This window comes from Fulmarus glacialis, unplaced genomic scaffold (genome assembly GCF_000690835.1).
Source record: "Fulmarus glacialis isolate BGI_N327 unplaced genomic scaffold, ASM69083v1 scaffold42802, whole genome shotgun sequence".
In the NCBI taxonomy this organism is placed as follows: domain Eukaryota; kingdom Metazoa; phylum Chordata; class Aves; order Procellariiformes; family Procellariidae; genus Fulmarus; species Fulmarus glacialis.
In genome coordinates, this window is record NW_009196713.1 from 1 (window position 1) to 22257 (window position 22257).

General features: G+C 46.2%; 2 protein-coding genes across 4 annotated transcripts in view; one reads left to right on the top strand and one right to left on the bottom strand.

The window, feature by feature from the left end:
- Positions 1-3159: 3159 nt before the first annotated feature.
- On the top strand, positions 3160-14738 carry FHL1 (four and a half LIM domains 1). Of its 3 annotated transcripts, none has more exons than XM_009572295.1 (6): positions 3160-3196; positions 11254-11435; positions 12168-12345; positions 12863-13032; positions 13562-13748; positions 14553-14738. In XM_009572295.1, exons 2-6 carry the CDS (start codon positions 11280-11282, stop codon positions 14705-14707), a joined length of 846 nt encoding a protein of 281 aa, XP_009570590.1. In that variant the 5' UTR covers positions 3160-3196; positions 11254-11279; the 3' UTR covers positions 14708-14738. The 3 variants fall into 3 exon arrangements, with proteins under 3 accessions (XP_009570590.1, XP_009570589.1, XP_009570588.1); XM_009572294.1 differs by lacking the exon at positions 3160-3196 and adding an exon at positions 3368-3475; XM_009572293.1 differs by lacking the exon at positions 3160-3196 and adding an exon at positions 3368-3475 and having other exon boundaries at positions 14550-14707.
- Positions 14739-18980: 4242 nt separating this feature from the next.
- Positions 18981-22257, bottom strand: part of MAP7D3 (MAP7 domain containing 3) — a gene marked incomplete at its 5' end in the record, with an annotated part of 29293 nt that continues 26016 nt past the window's right edge. Inside the window, 4 exons of the mRNA XM_009572296.1 lie at positions 18981-19487; positions 20611-20809; positions 21271-21364; positions 22168-22221. Of these exons, the coding sequence (XP_009570591.1) occupies positions 19178-19487; positions 20611-20809; positions 21271-21364; positions 22168-22221 (657 nt within the window). The remainder of the gene's footprint in view (positions 19488-20610; positions 20810-21270; positions 21365-22167; positions 22222-22257) is intronic.

The following is a 22257-nucleotide window of genomic DNA, read 5'->3' on the forward strand; positions in this document are numbered from 1 at the left end:
ATATATATAAAATTTTAAAAAATTGTTTTGTTTCATTTCTGCCTCAGAAGAGCCAAGGGAAGTTTAACTGGGGTCTGCAATAGGTTGGGCAGAAGGAGTGCTTTCTGCTCTGGGAGAATGCACATTGCATGCAACATAAGCTAGATTTAAAATAAAAAAACACTGAATCTGCTGTGCTGTTACTTGAAAAGAAGGAAGTGTTTGTGCAAATGGTGGGTGGGAGCAAACCTGGATGTGGAATGCAAACCCCAGTGCTGCCTGGCGCAGCCCTGGCCGATGGGACCGTGCTGGTCCTGTGCTATCGCAACAGCAGCTTGAGCTGGAGTGAGAGCGTGGAGCGAGTCCAGCACTTGCCTGCATGACAGGAAGGGTAGGGAGCAATACGGGGCTCTCGTTTTATGGGGAGCCTGGTGAATGGCTAGTGTGCTTTTCTGTGCAGCTTTACTGCGCATTGCTAAGCAGTGTGTATGGAAGCAGAAGGTACAGCGTTACCCTAAGAGGTGGACAGGTGCTCCCCTCCTGCTCGTATTTACTGCTGCCTGCTTCTTTCTTTGATGATGGTGACTAATACTTCATCAATGCCTGGGTTATACTGGCTCTATTTAGGACTTTCTGCCTGTTGAGTGACAGCAGGATGTGTGAGCAAGCTGAGACGCCCAGACCTTTTCTGGCAGGATTGTTAGGGCAAGAAAATACTCTGGAAACCACAATGTGAATCATTTGTCTATCCAAGTGGATGACACTATGCCCCAGCCACGCCGCTTTGCAGTCAGACCTGTGCAGTGGGGTCAGTATGTCCAGACCAGCTCCCTGGAGTCCTGAAAACCTACAGGACAGGCTTAATGTTAAAAACATGAAAACCCAAGCGTGCATGCCCTGCTGTGCACTCATCGACATGTTTGTGGAAAGGGACCCGTGAGTGCATGGTGCCTGGCTAGCAGAGAAGGGCTCAGACAGGGCTGGCACACCTCCTTTCTGGGGCACCCTCTCTTTCCTGGCGGTTTCTGCTCCCTGCCATGTTTCACAGGGCAACGATGTCCCTCCTCGGCACTTGTGCTATACCTTGCACCACTGGTGTGCTTAATCACTTGGGCTTGTGTGGACAAAGAGGGGCTTGGGGAGGAGATGGGAATTGTCAAGGTCATATGGCTAAAGCCAGCCAAGAAACCAAGAAGCAGCCCTGTCTTCTCAGCAAGCGTTGTTCCCCAGCCCAGCCCATCCCTGCTGCGCTGGCCTAGGAGGCCACAGATTCAAACAAAATGGCCTTTTTATTACAGTCTGCTCTGGGGAATCACCAAAGGCTTTGCAGAGTGAGCTGTGCCATGAAATGCTTCTCCAGAAAGTTTCATGGTGAAGCTTCATGAACAGCAGCAGGGCTGGGTCTTCCTCCTCTTTTCTGGCCAAGCTTTCTCCCTTCCACCTCCTCCAGCCCGTGCCTGTTGTCGTAACGCAAGCACACGTGCATTTGTGTGTGGGAAACATTTTGACGGCCGAGTGTCCATCCCTACTCTCCGCATGCCTCTGCAATACTGTCAAACCGCTGCTGAATTGCAGCCGCCTCTGGGGTGGGACGTGGCAGCTGCTGACATTGCACAGCAATGCTATTCCGCCTTTTAAGACAGGGAGCAAAGGTTACCGTTTCTAATTGAAATATGAGGGTATGCTGGGGGAAGTAGGAAATGACTGCCGGGTGGGAGGGTGCCAGCGCTTTGTGCAGGGAACTAGAAAGGAATGAGAATGGTTAATGGTGCAAACTCTACGTGCATTGCCAAAAATGAACTCATGACTGTAAATATTACACTGCGCGCAGCAAGATTAGCACAGGAAAATACCAGTTGTTAGGGTTCCTGTTACCATCTGAATTATGCAAACAATTTGCTTGAGTTTATAGATGAGCTGGGGCAGAATAACGTCGGGTTTTTCCTAGCCAAAGTGTTTCAGTGTGCTAGTATTTTAGCACATTTCCCAGCCTCAATCTGCTACATAAGTGGATCCATGCTGTGATCTTTTGGGACAGCATGCTGTCAAGTGTGGCCTTTTCCAGGCCACGTTAGAAACTCGGAGATGTCAGGATGCTGGTGAGATGCTGACCTTGCGCATGTGCTAACGCGGGGGCCCCGAGATGAGTGCAAAAGCCCAGGGAGTCACCGAGCCCGGTGCTGGGGCTGGAGGCTGTGCGTGCCCTGCCACGTGCGTGTGGTCAAGGAGCTCTCGGGACCTCTGCAAGTGGGAAGCAGAGATGTTCCCAGTTCCTGGCTGTAGCAGGGCCACTCAGGCTGAAGATGCCAGTTGCTGTTTGGAGGCCAGACGCCACCACGATGGGCTCTGTGAAGGAATGGTAAACATTGGCTCTTCCCAGTGGCTGTCAGGGAGGTTAACTGACTTTCCCACGGCCATGCAGTGAGTCAGTGTCAAGGCGGGATTAGCAGCGGGGTGTCCCTGGCCCCCGGCCCTGAGCCTGCGCCGCCGGTGGCTGCATAACCCGGAGCACGCGCGGCTGTGGAGCTGCCGCAGCCTGCGCAGCCCCGTGGGAGCAAGCCCTGAAACAGCGCTCCCTTTGCTCCCTGTCGTGACTTGGGTCGAAATAGGTCGGTTGGAGCTGCGGAGCTGGGGTCTTCCAGGGACCTTCATGAACACCTGAGTAAAATGGAGAGAGTCACCAGCCAGTGCTGGGGAATGAGCCCAGCCAGAGTGTTAGATGCTAGGGAAGCCCTGTCGTTATGAAACCTGGCTTTCCAAGTGCTGATGTTCAGGGACTTGCTCACTTTGGACTGTTAATGCTTTGAGCTTCCTTAGGGTAAAAGCTGGGGAAAGACCAGGTATGGTAGTTTTGCTGGCAGTAAAACTTCAGCATGACCCTCATGTTGAAAGCAAGTCTAACCCACCTGTGAACGTATCTTCTGGTACTTCTGTGGGCTCTCAGCTGGGTTCCTAGCGGTACAACCCACGTCCTTTCTGGGCCAGGAGACAGCTCCTTGCTGGTTCCTGGGACCGCAGCCCCCTCGTGGGGCTGTGATCCACCTCTTCCCTTCAGCAATGGCGGTGCAGAATTAACGTCGGGTCTGTAATTTAGCTCAGGACTGTTATGAGACACAATCTAGCTCTAAAGCCAAGGCCAAATAGTACTAGCATGGGGTCAAGTTCCTGAGGCACACTCTGCCTTTGGGACTAATTTGGGTGCTGAGTAGCCGGGCAGGTATTTACATGTTGCCTACAGAGACCTAGAGGTCTCTGGATCCTATTCTTCTCCCTCGGATCACCTAAAATGGTAAGAATTTTCAAGGGGGATTAAGGTTGTGATCTCTGGGGAGGGGAGTGGACATCTGGTAGGAGTCCGTCCATATTAATAGCCTCCGTTTAAATGTATGTTATCAAACGGGGCAGCTCCTAATCAGCCAAGAGACTGTGAACTCTGTTACCTAAGGGGCTGCTGGTGACTTTGGACTGCTAATCATGGCTTTCCACAGGCACACAGGTAAAGTGGATGTGCTGCGGGAGAAGCCCTGTGTGTGCAATGCCTGGTGAATGGGAAGGAAGGTTTTGCTAACAGGCTCCTGCACCAGCAAAATAACTCTCTTGAATGCAATCTTAAGCCTCGGCAATCTGCAGCTATAACTAATGATGGCAAACGGGCTTATAACCAGTGTGGGGGACTGGCGCTGGGAGCGCGGTGGTGGCGGCGACCTCATCTATTTTGTAAAATGCATTGGATGGTAAGTGCTTTTGTATCCGCTGCTGTGGGAAGGCTGGGGCTCAGCTGTTATTTGAGGAAGACTAAGTGAAAATGGGGGATGACGCTCCTCCTTGCAGCAATCTTGCTATGGCAGTATCGCTGTGAGCAGGGGAAACCCATAGCAGAGGGGGGCGTGCAGAAGCCCAGCGTGTAAACCCAGGTGGTTTGCTCTGCTCTGGTGGGAGGTTTGTGGTTATTCCCTCTTCTCTGTGTTTGTCTTGTAGATCAAATGGGCTGACCCTCACCAGTAATAGGAAAATGTTAACTTTTCCTTCCCATTAACACTGACAGGAATCTTAAGAGTGTGTTTTGCACGTCCCCCATGCATGATGTGTTGTGTCTTCCCATCGGTGACTAATCTCTTCTAGTCCTCCAATTACAGACAATTTAAAGCTCTTCGGGATTTTTAAAAGCTTATCCGATTCTTAGAAGCTAACCATTTTTGTGTGTGTCCAGCATGTATTTACAGCCCTAAATCACAATGTACAGTGGCAGGGCCATTGCATCTCTTGATGAGACATAGCCTCAACAAGAGGGGTGGACATGCCTGGGGAGGGTGTCAAGTTTGGGGCACAGCTCCCGCGGGCATCAAACCGAGCTGCCGTGCACCAGGAGCCAGGGGACAGTGGTGCTCATGAGACTTGATTGGGAACATACAGCCTCTTCAAAACCGGGGAGGAGAGTCGCAGCATGCTGTTCAACTCAGTCTCCCAGGACAAGGCATGAGCATGAGGCTTCTTGCATGGCATGTAACTACTTAGGATTTGCTTGTGTGACACAGATATACATTATGCAAGGTGCCTTTCTGAGTAAAATCTGACTTTTGTGGTATCATTTTTAAACATCTCAGAGGTCTTTAAAAAGAGCGATCCATGCAATTAAAATACAGGACGACATTTATTTTTTAATTTCAGCCCACAAGACTGACCGATGTTGTAGCATCCTTTCATTATACTCCCAGCTGTATCTTTGTTTTCTTTCTCATCTTCCTTGGGGGGGATGTTCTCTGGGGCAAGGACGCATGGATTTGATGTTGTGCCGTAACATAAAATGCTGAAGTGTCTTCCGAGCAAATGCTGCAGTTAGTGCTGCCACCAACAAGTTACAGTGCAGTATCCGTACCCCACATGGAGCCCCGCTCCCCGGGACAGCTGCAGTGGGGTACTGTAGTGCCTGCGCCGGGGAGGTGAATCCTCCGCAGCAGGAGAAAGCCTCATGTTTGGCTTTTGGGGGCACCTGGGCATGAGAAAGGCATCCAGGTACTGAGGTGGGGGCAGATCCATGCATAGCTGAATTGAGGAGTCCCAAAAGTCAAAGCTTAAGGCAGCCACAGAGTGAGTTAGCTACGGAACAGGAATTTTTTGCTTTAGTTGATTTGGTTTTTTTGAAAGCTTTGAACTTCACTGCTTAAACTCTGCCTAAGTGCTCAGACTTACTCTAGGCAGTGGTGCTTTGCACATTGGGAGTCTTATTAGTCTTAGCTGAGCTCTGTATTAAGTGCAAAAGCAAGCCCTGGGGGAAGTGTTTGCAGGGCTGGAGCAGTGTGTTTTTTAATAGCATGTCCCTACTTCCCTGGGGAACTGTGAAGATTTAATAATGATTGGGATGTACTCAGACATGGTGGCAATAGGACCGTAGGGAATGTTTTTGGCAACTGCCTGAGGAACTTGGAGCTGTTCTTGTTCTAAATAAAGAAGCTTCCATTTTATCAACAGACTAATTTTTGAATTATAGAGTATGAGACTCGCACGTGCCCCAGCCTGGCAATGGGAGAGCACAGCTCTCCACTCGTTACTGCCAGCTCTCCCAGCAAAAATGACCTGCAAGTGACTTCTTTCTTTCCTTGTTGTCCAGGGCAGCGTGCCAGTGACCTTGAGGTGCAGTCCTGAGCGTCGCTTTGCATTTCGGATTAACAGCACCCTTCTTTTAAGGGTATTCCCTGGTATTTATAGCAAACCACGCGATATTGCATAGAGAAATGCTGAGAATAGTAACTCAGGTGATAGAGCAGGGGATGCCAGGTTCTGAGCTGAAATAGGCAGGTGTAGCCAATGCCTTGGCAGTACAGGGGCTGTGCGTACTCGGTCGGCTGAGAAAAATGAAACTGATGGAGAGTCAAAAAGCAATTGCTCTTTTCCTTCCATATTGCCATAGTGTATGCAGCTGTGTGTAGGGCAGAGGGTTAACACCTTCAGCCCTGTCTTCTTTCCGAAGTGGCACAATGGTCTGTAAGGTTTAAGTACAGTTTTCCTGGTTGTTTTTAGAGACCACACTTCAAGTTCTTCCTTGGTGGTTTATCACATTTAAACATATTCCCCAGCGACATTAACACATATCCTGTGCTAAGTGCTTTGCTTATCAGCTCTGCTTCAGCTCCCTTTGCAGAGTGCTTCGGTTTCATTTGTTGTGCAAACCACTGGAATGCTGCGTTGTGGTCGCCTGAACTGGGAGGACCCAGCCCAGGGGCCATGGGAGGCAGGAACCAACAGGAGAGGCATGGAGTTGTGTTAATGCAATAGCTTTTGTGGGGTGGCACTTCTTAGGTCTGTACCCTCCTTTCCATCCCACAGCTTGCCATGCAGCAAGGTGCAGACATAGCCCTGATTGTGACCGCTAGCTGGGACAGCCCTGTGACTGCTCCACAGCATGGTGTCAGCATGACTTGAGGTGTGCGGAACCTGGCAGAGCCCAAACACTTGAGATCTTTATTTGAAAGATGGAAGACATGGTTGTCCAAGGGCTGAGGGGCTGCTTTTGAAAAGCAGCAGATGCTCTTTGGGGACAAGTAGCTAACTGGCACCTCTGTGGTCAGGTAAATGTTAGGGTTGAATTCCAGTGGGTCTTCGTGCCAAATACCCTGATACTCGAGAAGGCCACTGGTCTGGCCAGCCGCCCTTAAGCTGTAGCCAAATCCATCAGGGAGCTACATTTAGACAGCACCCTGCCAGGGTTGGTGGGAGAGGGACACCTTGCTTAAAGGGGGGTTAGTTTCTGGAAGTATTGCTGGATTTTTCTTGAGCTCTTAATTTATTGAGGGTTCTCTAGGCTATTTAAGGAGGGCATGCACTGCACTTACCCCTCTCCCCGGCAGCCTGCGCTCTCTCTTCTCACCTGCTTCTCTCCAGCAGAACATCTTCTGCGCATGGACGTCAGCCTGGGCTGGAGAATGGTTCCAGTCTGTCCGTACTTCTCCTCTGTCTTTTAAATCCCCCTCTGTGGCCCCAGAGTCAAGCTGGGGTTTGGATCAGTGCACATCCTCGGGGTACATGATTCTCCCGAGATCAAACGGGAGACACTTGACCAGGCTGTCAGCTCAAAGACACTGCAGTCTGTTGTAAACGTACAGCCAAAGAAACTGTGTTCAAATAACATCCAAGCTAAAACACCTGTGTGTACTGCTGTTGTTTTAAGCACACCACTGTGAAATGAAGCACAAAGGTGCAGCACTTAACAGTTTTAGTGGTTAGTTTGATGAGTGCTTACCCTGAGCACCCAGTTTTGCATCGCTGTAGCATGGTTATGCCACTGCTGTGAATCCCTACTGTGTGCTCAACAGCTGCTGCACAGCTTGCACAGGGAAGCTATGCAGCATGCACTAAAATAAAGGCCCCAAGGAAGAGCGAGGGCTATTCATGGTTCCAGTGTGACCTTAGTTTCATGACTTGCCTATTTTCCAGACAGCAAAGACAGGCCACGGTTAATACATCTGATAGCTCTGGAAAGTTAAGCTGTGGGGACATGGTGCAGCTGGAGGGTGAACAGGTTATTAAGGAGATAAACATCTCCAAAACTGTGATCTGCTGCCAACCAGGCTCTAGAAGATGTATTTTTTCTTTTTCAGAGAGAAGCAAGTATCTGTTCTGTCTACCTTCTGTGAGAGGGGACAGGACAGCTTAGGGCAGCAGTAGTAGGACACGAAATGCTTTTTCCCCAGGGCAACAGAGCTCTTAAGTCTCCATGGACATTTGCTCTGGGAAAATGATCTGGTGGTCCCAGCACAGCCACTACCGGCTACTTTCAGGGCTCTTGTGCACCAGCCCCTGGGTGGGCTGCTCCCGTGGAAGGGTTGTAGGAGGTGCTCTGGCTGACGTGGGCTCTCAGCATGGCATGGGTGAGCAGAGACCACGAGCAGCCAGCACATTTGCTGGGACAATGCGGTCAGTGCATCTTCATTGCAGGCAAGGGGATAGAGGTGCCTTTCCCGGGTCTAGATGAGGGATGATACTGGTGAGGGCAGAGAGCTCCTGGAAAAGCTGGAAGCAAATTCATGCCCTGGCCTATGTATGACAGGGTTTTTTTGGTCCATGAGATAGCACAAGGTAGGCAGAAGCTGGCACATCTGCGTGTACAGCCCAGCTCCTGGGGTTGCGAGGCCCAGTGTTAATTGTCCGCGGAGCTCCAAAGCTGCTGTGATAAATGTGTGTCTCATGTTAGTGCATGATGCATTACATGGGAACACAGGATTATATTACTCCTTGAGCCATATGTTCACGATTACGTGTTCTGGTTGAAAGCAACTCTAAACCTGAGATCAGGAACATTTTGATACCATTTGCCCTGGACTCTGTGTAATTGCATTTCTTCTAAATTAAACTCGCTTGATAAAGCTCTGCAGAGCTGGCCATGCCTCACATAGTTTCCACATTTCCCAGGTGTTTATTTGTTTCATTTACTTGAACCGGTACAAACACAACCCTTGGTGTAGTTGTCTGCAGGACATGGCCATCTCCTGACCTTGGCAAGGCAGCGTTTCCAGACCTCGGTCCCCATAGAGTGTAATTCCTGTCAGCTCGGCCTCCAGCCTGCTTCTGTAATTTTTAGGGGAAGGGGAAGGGTGTGAACCTGGTCCCCACCTCTGCTGCAGCCTCCCTGTGCGATGCTCCTCTCCAGGACTATCTGTCCTGCTTTCTGGAAGAGAAATGCTCCAACTTGTTCTGGCCTGATGTTATTGAAAGGGTGACAAAGAGGAAACAGTGAGATGACTCTTGGATTTTAAAATCTGCAAAGTAACAGTGTGAGTCCCATCTCCTGCTCCAGCATCTTCCACTGCCCGTCCAGCAGCTTCCTGAGCCCAGAGATGAGGCAGAAGAAGAGCTCTGAAATAACGGCAAAACGTTCATTTGCGGGCAGGCACCTCCCTGGGCTTTGCACCTGGCTGTGTCAGGGCTGCTCGTGGTGTGCTGCCAACAGCACGTTACTCTCAAAGAAAAAAAAAATTGGTTTGGCAAAGGAGATGGTGCGGTGCCTGGGCTTGCCGAGCAGGGCTGTGCCCTGGTCAGGACCTACCGGGTTTGATGTGTGCTCGTCTGGCGAGGTGCACTTGCACTTGTGCCTCTGCTGCACAGCTCTGCTCCTCACGAAGGCGGCAGCAATGATCCCTCGGCCCCGGGGGGCTCCTGTGCCAGTGTGGGGATTTCTGATGCTGACAGGTTGGGCCATGCAGTTGATGGTAAATCTAGAATTACTGGAGTGGGCAAGCATCCAAGAAAAAGCTGGGTAAACAGGTCCTCATGCCGTAACAACACAGCAGTCCTGACTGCGCAGCATCCTGCAGCCGAGGGTGAGCCCAGTGTGGTTCCACTGACCCTCCCTTGCCGTGAGGGCACAGCCAGGAATGAGATACCCTCTCTACACCCCAAAAACCCCAAGCCCTGTTTCAGTTTATAAAGGTTCTGTGCAGGGGCTTGGAGCAGCATGGCTGGAACGAGCGGCCGTTGTGCCGCTGAGCTCCATCAGGAGCAGGCAGCAAAGCAGCCCCTAAACTCCAGGGCTTGGTGGGGTGGTCTGAGGTGAGGCTATGTGATGGAGGTGCTAGCGGCCTCCCCCGCCTCGCAGCTGGAAGCAGCAGCCTGACCGCGTCATTCTCCCTTTCTTGCTCTGTGCTGGCGCTGCAGCTCCATCAGGAAAAGAATAATTAAATTTCCTCTTGGCAGCCCCGGTTGCCAGACGGCTGCCGCCGCTCCCAATGCTGATGGTGCAGAAAGTTCAAGGCTGCGTCCTGGGTTGTTGGCTGTGCAGGGGAAACGGGGCTCTGCCGTGCTGGGGGCTGCGGGGGCATGAGCGGCAGGGGCAGAGATGGAGCTGCGCTGCTGGGACTGCACGGGCTTGCATAACCCTGCCGGAGCCTTTGCAGCCCCCTCACAGGAGCGTTGCTGGCTTCCTCTGAGGAAGGGCGGAAGGAGCCATCAGAAGTGGTCTGAGAGGCCGAGACCGGGCACGTAGGCCGGGGTGGGTGTCTGGGGAGAAAGCGTGAGCGTGCAGCTCCGGCCAAAGTGGAAAATCCTCTGGTCAAGAGCCCCCACACCCGCTGATGTGCTGGCTCCCTGGCCATGGTGGAACATCATGCCTTGGCAGAGCCCTGCTGCCATGAACGGAAGAAGCATCTTTACATGCAGGGTGATCTTTTCTTGTTTTTTCCTTATGACTTTGTATGTGAAAGCCTGGTGAAAAGAGGCAGCTGGAAGCTGCACAACTATCTGGCACAAAAGGCCTCAGAGGGCTGCAGCTGGCTGCGGGCTTAGGCTGGAAACATGGAAACTATTCTGCTCTGCTAGTGGTTGGCGGTGATTTCTGCGCACAAATTATGCGGCGCCTCAGCCAGGACCTGCAGTGGGCCTGGCCGAAATGAACTAAGTGGCTCTCAGTGAGTGATTAGGTATCATTATCCTTGCTTGACGTGAAATATGTAAATAAAACAGTCTAGTATCCTTCCTCTTAAGAAGGTGAAGGAGAAAGGCTGGTGTGGGACTCTGCTCTCCTCGCCCGCAGCTGTGCTCCCAGGGCGAGCAAACTGCAGCGCTGCGCTCACGGCGGGTTGGAGCCCGGGAGGCAGAGAGCTGTGTTTTCGTGTCTGGCCAGAGCCCATCCTGCCTCTCTGTAGACAGAAATCTAGCATTTGTATCTTGGATGGGTGTTAAGGGAACTGAAAATATTTGTGTTACTAATGCATTGCTTATGCTAACTTAGGGGCAAGCACAGCGCTTCCAGGAGGCAGGGCGGCCCCTGCCCTTGCTGAGCTCCACGGCGCAGCCAGGAGTTGGTCCACACGGCCTTACTCTGTAGCCCGTGTTTTTCTGAGATTTCGTGGTATTTCTCTCTCTGTGTCCTAATGGCAATTCACGACCTGGGAGGGGACATCCAAGCTGCCTTCTTTAGCAGGTGTACAAGTTTGTGATTGCTGCGACCGAACCCAGGTTGTCTTCTGCACCAGCCTCCCTGAGCGTGATGGTTCATTAGCCTAACCTAGACCCTAAAGGCGAAGCTGGAGGCACCTGGAAAATGCCACTGCAGTTGGTAGAGAGCTGTCGTGTTTTATAAACCACTGAGCTGTCCGAGAGCAAAATTGCCCGAACAGTGCTGGCACAGAAGCTGCTTTCTCTACCAACAAGCCCTCGAGGAGTGCGACACCACCACATGCTCATTGCTGAGTCATCTTCCTGATACTTATTTGCACAGACTGAAGAAGCTGGAGCAGCTATCAGGGCTTCAGTGCTCTAACTTCACCCTCTTTCCTCTTGCAGGGCCTGGCAGTTACACTGTGGGCACCATGTCGGAGCGCTTTGACTGCCACTACTGCCGTGACCCTCTGCAAGGGAAGAAGTACGTGCAGAAGGAGGGCCGCCACTGCTGCGTCAAGTGCTTTGAGAAGTTCTGTGCCAACACCTGCACTGAGTGCAAGAAACCCATTGGAGCGGACTCCAAGGTGAGTGCTGAGCAGTTAAATGGATGATAAGAAGACAAGCAGATGCTGATAACCCTCCCATTTGTTTTCCTGCCTCTGGTCTGTTTGTGAGCTTCTGTGTGAAAACGAGTTCTCTTGTAAGTCCTCTGGCTGAAGGGCCATGTGCTCCTTGGGCAAAGAGCCAGAGGCCCTGGGGTACTGCAGTAGGGATGCTCATGATGGGCTGCTTTTGCACAGGAGCCAATTTCAGGATCTAGATTCAGCCACATGAACTGCTGCAAATGCTTAATTGTCCTGAAGAGAGTACCGCAAGTAATCCAGCCTGCACAGGGCTTGCAGAAAACTCATCTTCTGGGCAAAGCACTCAGGAACCTAGGGTCTGATTTTTGTCAGTTTATCAAATGTTTATTGTTTCATGTTTATGGCAATAATAACATACACCTGAACTAGAGTGAACTTGACAAGCAGAGAAGCCCACACTTACGGAAATTCAAATCTCGAAGTTGTTGATTTGAAGCATCTTCTGCTACCCTGAAAGTCCAAAGTGAATGTGATTGTGTCAGTGAGTTTGATTAAATGTCCTTCCCTCAACTGCTTGCAGATGAGCTGCACCTCCAACCACTGAGTGCAGACATGCTTAGGAATTAAGGAATCTATCCTTTACTGCCAAGGCTGATGAGACAGTAGCTTGGTTTTAGGGCTGCCCAGCAAGAGAGAAGGGCTTATTGCTCACTCCATTTCTGTTCGTTCCAGGAGTTGCATTTCAAGAACCGTTACTGGCATGACAACTGCTTCCGCTGCTTCAAGTGCTATACGTCCTTGGTCAATGAGCCCTTCATGCTAAGGGAGAACAACAAGGTTTGGTGTAGCAACTGCACTGCCACTGAGGATGCACCCAGGTGTAAGGGCTGCTTCAAGCCTATTGTTGCAGGTACTGGTGCCAGTGATAGTTGTAGATAGTACAACTGCCAAGTTCTGCTCTAAGGCAAAAACCACAGCGGTTTATCAAGCTGTGGAGGCTGCAGTTAGGGGCATAGGCATCACAGTGGAAGGCTGGAGCACCACAAAACGGTGCAGGTTTTGACTGTTGTTCTTACCTGTTCATTTTATTCAAGTGTTGAAAGGCTGCTTTGCAGTTAACCCTCATGCGGATAGTTCACCCTAGTAGTTAGTGTTAAACCATTTCTACCAAAAGCTTTGCTCTGTAAATCACGGTCCTCTTCTCAGAAAGGCTCAGGCACCTGTCCGACAAATATTTTAAGAAAATCTAGAAGGCCCTGGCTAAAGTCAGATACAGAAATTAACAGCTCATCCCTTGTCCATGTTACAATTGAATCCTGGGCATAGGTATGGACAGGTCTTGCCTAAAGGTATATTGCATTGCACAGGGTGGGGAATTTGTCACAAACCTGAAATCCCACATAACAAGTTATTTCTGTCTGTTGTAGGAGACCAAAATGTTGAGTACAAGAAGATGGTCTGGCATAAGGACTGTTTCACTTGCAGCCAGTGCAAGCAAGTGATTGGATCGGGAAGCTTTTTCCCCAAGGGTGATGACTTCTACTGTGTCTCCTGCCATGAGCATAAGTTTGCCAAGACCTGTGCTAAATGCAAGAATGTAAGTCCTTCCACTTTGCAAAGGCAGCTGCCAGAACTAGCCCTCACATGTCTTTTGGAAGCTAGGAGAGTAAACCAGTAGACAGATCACACTGAAGTTGTACCAATGCTTATGTTCTTTTCTTGAGATACTGGTGCAAGCAGCTGGTGGTTTAATAATGTGAGAGGTAATAGTTCTTGCACATTACAGTATCTGAGCAGGGGGTGTAGGGTTATCTGATGGCAACTCTGCTGAAACCAAGCAGGCACCAGCCTTGCACTTTGCTTTGGGGATGCTTTAAGCTCTCTAGTAGGTATTGTGTATTCAAGCAGTAAAACAATGTTTTATAAAACAGCTGTCATGCAACTTTTGCAACTGATTAGTGTAGGACAGCAGGTAAAATAAACTATTAGGAAAGCTGCAGGCATGCAGGATTTCAGGCTAGCGGAACTCAAGTGCTGCACCATTTTAATGAAAACTACACTGCATGCCTGCATCACCTCTCTTCCTCGCTACTGATCCTGAAACATCTCTGCTCTTTGCCTCCTAGCCCATCACTTCTGGAGGCCTCACTTACCAGGAACAGCCTTGGCATTCAGAGTGTTTCATTTGCTCCAACTGCAAGAAGCAACTGGGTGGGAAGCGCTTCACAGCTGTAGAGGATCAGTTTTACTGTGTTGAATGCTACAAGGAGTGTGTTGCCAAGAAGTGTGCTGGCTGCAAGAATCCTATTACAGGTATGTTGGATTAAATGCAGCTTGAGGGCAGTGGGTGCTTAAGGTCAGAACAGCGATCCCCAAAGACATGCAGCTCAGAGGCTGCTAACACCAGAAGCAGGTCTAGTATCCCAAGCCCAATCCCAGCAATATACATGTGGTCTAACTATAAGTGACATGCTTTTGCTGGATGGAGTCCGAGTTAGTAACACGGAGCTCTTTACCCTTTGCACGCCTCAAATTTACCTCCTTCAAAACTTCCCAACTAGAACTGTTCTTCACCTGTATCTTAGTCTGGGAACCTTAAGTCTAAAAACAGTCGTGTTTTATTGCCCCAAAGTGACAATTGCTTTGCTTCTGATGTATTTCACACGTCACAGTTACTGGATCACAAAGCTCAGCCCTGAAATGTGGGCACTATCCTGCCAGTCCCATGAGATGTGCATGCCATTCTGCATTTTAACGCATGGATCTAGGCCCATAACAACCAGGTAGGGTGTTTAGCCCAACCTGTCCTTGCTCTACATCTTGATCTTTCCTTCAGCTTGACTGTTTCCCAGAGAAAGGATCCAAGGGAAAAAGCTTATTGCACAGGCAAGCCACACAAGCCTACGCTAAGCTGCCTGTTCTCCAAAACCAGTAATACTGAGCAGCAAACAATGTGGTTCAGTTGCAATTTTGGCTAGTATTTTAGGCATACTAATATGGTCTGCCAGACTACAGAAGCACAGGAGGCAGTAAGAAGGGGATCTGCTGTTTGGTGGGCTAACCCAGCCAAAGGAAAAGCTACTATCGCCGTCCTATAATTGTTTTCTCTCCTAGCAGGATTTGGAAGAGGAACCAGTGTGGTTAACTACGAAGATGAATCCTGGCACGATTATTGTTTCAAATGCACAAAGTGTGCCCGTGGTCTGGCCAACAAGCGCTTTGTTTGCCATAATGGAAAAATTTACTGTGCTGAGTGTCCCAAACGACTGTAAGGAGCAGACAGCAACTGCTGTAAAATGGATTTTAGAGCCCTGCTTTCCAAAACAGTCCTGGTAAAGGAGCAGGTTTTTGCATGTTAAGAATTTTAACTCTTTCCATTTTAGTATAAAAACTAAAGTAGCCTCAGTGTACTGGGTTTGACTTTTGAAGCTCCTGCAGTACAAAAGCATGTGGTGTTGCAAAAATCTAACTTTGCTTCCAAGTAACTCTTAGTGTAAAGGCCTGAAATGCTGTTAGATTTAGCATTAGAGATCCATATATGACATAATCTGCGTGTGGCTTAAACTAAAACAAAACTAGTTTTAAACTTGTCTGGTATACATTTAAGCTTGGCACCTAAATGAAGTAGGTTTGACAATGCATGCACCTCTGAAACAGAGATGCAAAGATTGCACTCGGGATCAGAGAGATCCATTATTATGCTTTTACAAGTACAGGTACATTACATACATCACACCATTAATAGCAGCTCAATAATAAATACCCTATCTTACCCTTCCACACAAAATTGCAGCCAGCGTATGGAATGGCTTCATCTTACATATAACAATGTTTTGGCAGTATGATTTAGCTTTAGTTAAGTTTCCATAAACTTGTTTTAGTCTTGATTTCCGCATGGTTTGCCCAAAAGTTTTGCTCATCAGCTTTTTTTACATCATCATTTAAATGAGCCTGTCTATATAGAATTATTAATCCATTAACAAGAAGTAAATCTTTCAACTACAACAAAATGCACATGCATTTAGAAGTGCCTTAAAAATAGCTCAGACAACACTAGCTCTCCTATCATGTCAGTGTATGTTTTATGATTTAATAAAAATGAAACTAGTGCCTGCTTGGAGTCCTACATTCTGGAAAATTGTTTTTTCATTTTGCCATCTTACATGATTGACACCTCTTATGGCTGAGCTACTGAAATCAAGTCTGATACATTGATAGCGGCAAAGTAAAGAGTCAGCTGTTCTACCATAGCACCCTTAAGTATCTGAGGACCAAAGCAACAATTTCCATAAACTAATTCATTTTTTTAATGTATAACTGACACTGGACCATCTGCCAAGAACAGCCTGTGTGAAAAAGCCCTTTGGAGAACATATGTGTAGCCACTGTCCATACACAGATCTACTACTACCCTTCAGCAACCTGAATGCTGGTTTAAGTTTTTTTTCACAGCAGTGGTTGATACCATGCAGAAGTATTTACCAACTGGATGCTGCTCTAGTCATTCCCTTTTGTTCACAAGCACTCACCAGAAACAAAGAACCCTTGCAAGAAAAACAAAAGGCAGCATCTTGCTGTATTCTTGACGGTCACTGCTCCACTGTGCCATGGAGCACTGTTAGACTTGCTGTTAGAACATAAAGATGCTCGTGCTACAAGTAAAAAGCAAAGGCTTACAGTGAAAAGCAAGTTAAAGAATTCAACAGTTATGAACATGTCATCGGCATGTGCAAACACAGCAAGATCTGAAAGTGTTAGTTCAAATACCTTCCCAACCACGCAAATGCAATTGCCGAAGAGGCTCCTAGTTTTGGGAACCTGCAGTGGGGAGCAGTTAGAGCAGTACCAGAGCACATCTCAAACCAGGTCAGCATGGCAAGGGGCTGGAGACTCCTAGTAAGGTAATGTTAGCATTACAGAAATAAAGCATTGTTCAACTGCAAAGTTTATTTAACAGTGTGCACATATTTACATAAAGCTGTAACAGACCATTCAACAAATAATATCAGCACAGAAAAAATATCGGTATCTTTTTTGTTAGAATGATTGTCTCTGCCAGAAGGAAACAGCTATCATACAAAAATACATTTTTCTTTTTACCTAAGGCACTGCTCTAAAGTCTAAAACAGTTCTACCGTATTCTGAATAGCAAACGGTGAGAGCTAGAAGGCTGAGCGTTTCCTATTGTAACTGCGATGTTGAGGAAAGAACTCGTTTAGTTCCAACAAAACCATTTGCATTTAACCACTGAAAACACAGCTGCCATTTAGATGATTCCTTGGAATTGAAGTATCAGCCAATGGTTTATAGCAGGACTTGAGACAGCTATCCTTTACAGTAATCACTTATCCAGTATATGTTACAGGAGACATAAGAACAAGACTGCATTATTACTTTTAGTAGCAATTTTCAGAAGATGCTTAGTTAATCTCTTCATGCTGTAAAAAGCAGGCAAGTTTAGGTTAAATAGATTACTTAATGCAGGCTTTAGGGGAAGGGAAATATATAATGCAGCTTGCAGCCACGGTTATAAAGCTAGAACAGGAACACTTAGAATAATTAACATGAACAAAACATGACTTCAATGATCTAATACTGTTATGTACACAATAAAATAATACTTCCATGAGTGTAGATAAACTTAAATAAGTAATTCAAAAGGAAAACGTTTTTAAAAGCATGACATGTTAAACCGCACGACAGGCATATCTAGGTACTCAACGTTTTTGTAATATATTAGTGCATATGCTGTAAAACGTTTTGATGTTTTCCAACAGATTAAAACATATTAGCGATGGTACAATACCACATTTTGAAACTGCCAATATTTTCACGTTAGAAAATAAGAAATTTTTCTTCTCCATTCAAAATTGAAGATACTCAATTTTGCGTTTTTAAATAGTGTGTGAACCAACAAGTAACAGCGTTTTTCTAGAACATTACAAAGGGAGTTCAGCTTTAACACACACTGAATGAGTCTTTTATTTCATCAAGTGCCATTCTAGGAATATCAGAATCTGGCCAGTAGCTAACTGGGGACCCTCCAGTGGCACATTGCTGTACATGATACCGATATGAAAACAAAAGAAAAAAAAAAAAAGACTCAAACAGGTTCTGTAAAGTCTGTAAAAGGGAAACAAGTGATACTTAAACAAGGCAATCTTATCTAGCAATTAGCTAAACGAATGGAAAAGGAGCATCAGCACAATAGTTTCCCTGAAATGTTTCAAGGTGCAAATCTAGAAGTTTGTCATCCCTCTCCTGGTGTTTTTTGGTTTTTTTTGCAAACTTGAAGATGGATAAAGGTAAACAAGCAGCTTTTCAAAACAAGGCCTTCGGGTACTTGATAAAACACTGGATAACTGAAGTGCAATCAGATTATTTCCAGGTCTCTAGTGTTCACAGTTCTGTCCAAAGAGCAAAGAGAAGAAAACATTTAACCATCATAACTGTGTGTATGCCACATAAGTCTATCATCACTGTCAGAGCCTACATCCAGGGAGTGAGCACAGAACCACTTGGTTACTTACAGTCCAAAATCAGCGCAGTAGATTTTCTTTTTTTACATGTGAATATTGGTTTTCAAAGTTACGTACATAATTCTTAAACCATATTATGTCTAAACATTTTCAAGTTCAAAATTAAAAGGCAACCCTTTCTTCACTAAAAAGTTAATGATTTTGATCAAAACAAAATGTGATCAGCAGTATCACATTAAATCCATCTCTTCCCATGGCCCAGTTAGTCATGGCCTCAAGGAAAGTCTCAATAAGACTATGTCCATGGGACTAAAATTCACAAGACGCAGTGTGACAGAGGAGACTCAGGAAACAGTTCAGTCTAGAAAAGTGCTACACTTTAATCAAAAAAAGTGCTACACATCACTTAAAGAAAATGTGGATAGCAAGTCTTGTTTTTTCTACTACCATTCATTTCAACTGTTCACACAGTCATTTATCTCACGGAAAGAGATCTGCTGTGAGTGTGTCCATTTGGGGTTTAGCTCCAACACCAGAGAAGTTCAGTCTCACATAAACTAGCTTACTGAAGCCTCTCTGATACGCTATGCCGTACTGCATCAGGGTTTGGCTTCTCAAGTACATGTGGCTTCAGATGCAGCCCTGCTTCTTTCAGAAAATTCAGAATATTGTGTGTGCAGCTTTATTACTCCTCCCAAATGTGACACAACCACCTGTGGAATTTAACATTGGTTTTACCCCCCTCAGTGAAGTGAAAGACTATTCTACAGTAAGTAGAGAGGACAGCTAATACCTTGCTAGAGCCTGAGGAGACCTTTTAAGACCACGCAGGTCAGCATCAAAAAGTTACAGAACACGCCTAGGAGTGGAAAGGTCTTGTCTGTAGAGTTACATCAGACACCTTTAAAACTGTTAGTATCTTCAAAAGTAACATACGCCATTTAAGATATCTTAGAAGAAGCTTAAAGGAGCTTAAAATACAACATGGGCTTGAGTGCTGGTAGGAGCTCACAGGAGCTCAGCTGTGTCTTTGGAAAAGCCTTAATGTCGTGCCTTAGCTGCTGTCTAGAGCAAGTCCCTAAAAAGGCATCAGTTGATGACTCCTTTTGACAGAATGCAAGCTACAAGCACTAAAGAAAGAGCTTTCCCTCCGGTCTACACATTGGAAAAAGTGCCTTGAAAATAAGAAGCTGTAGTTAAGGCAAGGAGAGTAAAATGCAAGGAAGTCAACTGCCTAGCCAGAGGAAGAGACAGATAGGGAAATCAGCTTGGATTACCTGATGAAGCATCTATACGTTTGGTCAATGAATTCACTGCACCATCTTCCTCAAAAGCCAATTTGGGACTAGAAGGTGTTGTAGCAGCATCATTCAAGTTTTGATTACAGTTACCAGCAGAGATGCTGTCCGAGCTAAGTTTGGTTGACTTGGAATGTACTCCAATGTCAATAAACTCCTCAAAAGTCCACGAACCAGATTTTCCATTAAGATTCTGAGTAAGTCCAATTGTATGATCAGCTTCATTAACACCCAACTTCACTGAGTCATCAATAACCATTTCTTTTGCAGGATGGCTACAAAAAAGAGAATGGATACTTGTATTACAATTTCTGCATGTTTAACCTTCAGATTGATTACAGGCCAGCCAATTAGCAGTCTGCATACTTTGCAAAGCAGTGAATATCCTGAAGGGCTCTCCCAGACAAGCTCCTCCAGCTGCCACGCAGGATCTCCCCTCCAAGAGCCAATGGGGAAGAAGGACTCACCAACATATAGCCACTTTTTACTATACTAATAGCTCTCAGGTAAGGTCTGGCTCCAGATACAAGAAAGGAACAAGTTTAAAGCCCTGCACCATTAAACTCCTATTTTAATAGTGTGCATTTTTCCTTTTTTCTCCAGTTAAAACTTCTTAAACACAAAACTGAGCCTCAGAAGAGTAGCAATATTTAAAACAGATTTGAAATCTAAACCCAAGTCAGAGTGATCAATTTTCATTCATTCTTAAGAAAATCATGAAAGTGTCTTTATATTCCATCACTGGAGGAATGAGATTAATTTATCATCACTTTAAAAAAAGAGTTCACAATGTCATTTCTAAATGATTAGCATTTAGATGAGCAAATGGAACAAGCATCCGAGACAGATTTTCCAGTAGTAGATGGAAATGCTTTATGTTCAAAAAGATAAAATTTGAAATACTAAAAAAAATTCCCATTAGGGGAGGCTTTTGTGATGTATCTGGTGTTTCAGTGCAACTGAAACTGTTCTAGAGCTTTCTGTAGGTTAGTCTTCCTTTTCAGTGTTGTTCCCCTCCCTCCTGTTTAATGTTTTGTTACTGAAAAGAACTGCTAGCCATTTCAAGGGAAAAGATTTCAAGCCAATGCTGTTCTTTATAAGTAACACTGCCGCATTGTTGGCTATGTGTCTCACTTCTTAGCAAAGCCAGTACTGTTAACATGGTGCCATCTAAACAAACAATTATCCTGAACTAACTGCCTCTGCGTGAAGCAGTAAACTGACAGCATGCACACACCACATGCCTGCAGCAAGCCAGAGAAATACCACAAAGCCAGCGGGGTGCAAAATTTGAGGCAATGCTACATACAGGACTAAATTTAATTTAAACATAGAGAAAGATTTCTAGTGGGACGGATAACTGCTCTGACAGTAAAGCAGCCACTTACACAGACTCACCTGCAATCCTTTAATTCAGTTACAAGTAGAGACCCCTCATCACTTTTCAGATCTCCTCCATTCATAAACACTTCACTGGTCTTCAACTCTGACACATCTTGTTCCTCAGATTCTGTAGAGATCAAACTATGCACAGTCTCTAAACAACCCTCTGCCTCCCCCTTGACTTCCTGGGCTAAGTCAATGCCATTTAGGTTTCCTGAAAGTGGGAGGAAAAAAGAAAGGAAAAAAAGAAAGAAGAAAAAAACCACAAGTGCTTCAGTAACAGAATTGCTATTCTAAATGAATAAAATACAAGTGCCAAAATGACCTTTCCTAGACAAAATTCGATAGCTTCAATAGCTTCATTTCTCTATAGACAAGCTGCCTGTAACAACATGAAATTTGTTTTCCATCTTTGAAAATACACTTGTAAAATGAAAGCATGCTGCCTGCATTTCACTCTCAAATCATTTTTGCATTTAGTCATTTTGACTGTCCTCTTATGGTACAGAACAGGCAATGATCTGCTCTCTGTTCAAGCAGAGAGCCTCCCTGGCCTTCCTGGGACTTGTGTCTCAGACCATCACAATGCTATTATGCGAGTGACCTTTTTAACAATGCTTAAACATCACTGAGACACTGACTGCCACTGAGACCTGACTCATCAAGTTTCCTTACCTGGTTGATCAGTCTTCTCAAGACCCAACTCTTCCTCCTCTTCAATATCCTCTCCCTCCATAGCCTCAGAGGCAGACTTCCCTTCATTCTGCAACTGAATTGCCGGAGTGTTATTTGGAATAACGTGCTACCCTCCAGCATTTCACAAATGGTTCAATCACAGCTCCCATGCAGGACTATTCTGAGCCCAGCAGTAAGGCCACGCTAGTCCAAAGGCTAATAGACAATCAGATCACCCAGCAGCACACGCTCTGCTGAGCCAGGGCCTGTAAAGGAACATGTGGGACCCACTTCCATCTCCTACCTATGAACTAGTCCTGAGTTCCTTTTCCCCTCATTTCTCCAAGGTGTGTGCTAAATATTTATTGATTTTCAGCTATATGAAGACTGGGGTCTTTGAATGTTCAGAGAAGAACAACTACTCCTCAATGTAATATGCATAATTTACCACAAACCTTAGGTCACTACATTAACAAAAATACATCCAGATTACTGTAGCAATCCAAGGGGCAGCCAAGATTTGCTTTAAGCAAACAGATGAAGCCAGGAATTTAAGTTTTCTGGGGAAAAACAGCCCCAGCAGAATGCATACAGTTTTAAAAAGAAAATTCACTACTAATCAGTGTTTTTTTTAACCAATCTGCCAAGTGATAATGCCAGATCACATTGTTTCTATATGCCTTGAACAAAAAAGCATCAAAGACTTTTCATCAGAACAAGCAAAAGAGAAGAATGTGTGGAATAGAAAGCTGCTGAAAATTATTCTGGTGCACCAGAACTTTGCACTTCACATGGAAGCCAGTTTGTGTAAGGATAACAGAGGAAGATAGGACACAAGGAAAAACCCTCTCTGGGAAGGGCCTATTCGTCATTATACAGATCCAAACAAAAAAGTACCTTGGATTCATTTTGATCTGATTTTCGTGTTCTTTTCATTATTTCTTCGATTCTCTGTTAAAACAGGGAAAATATTTGCAATGACATACA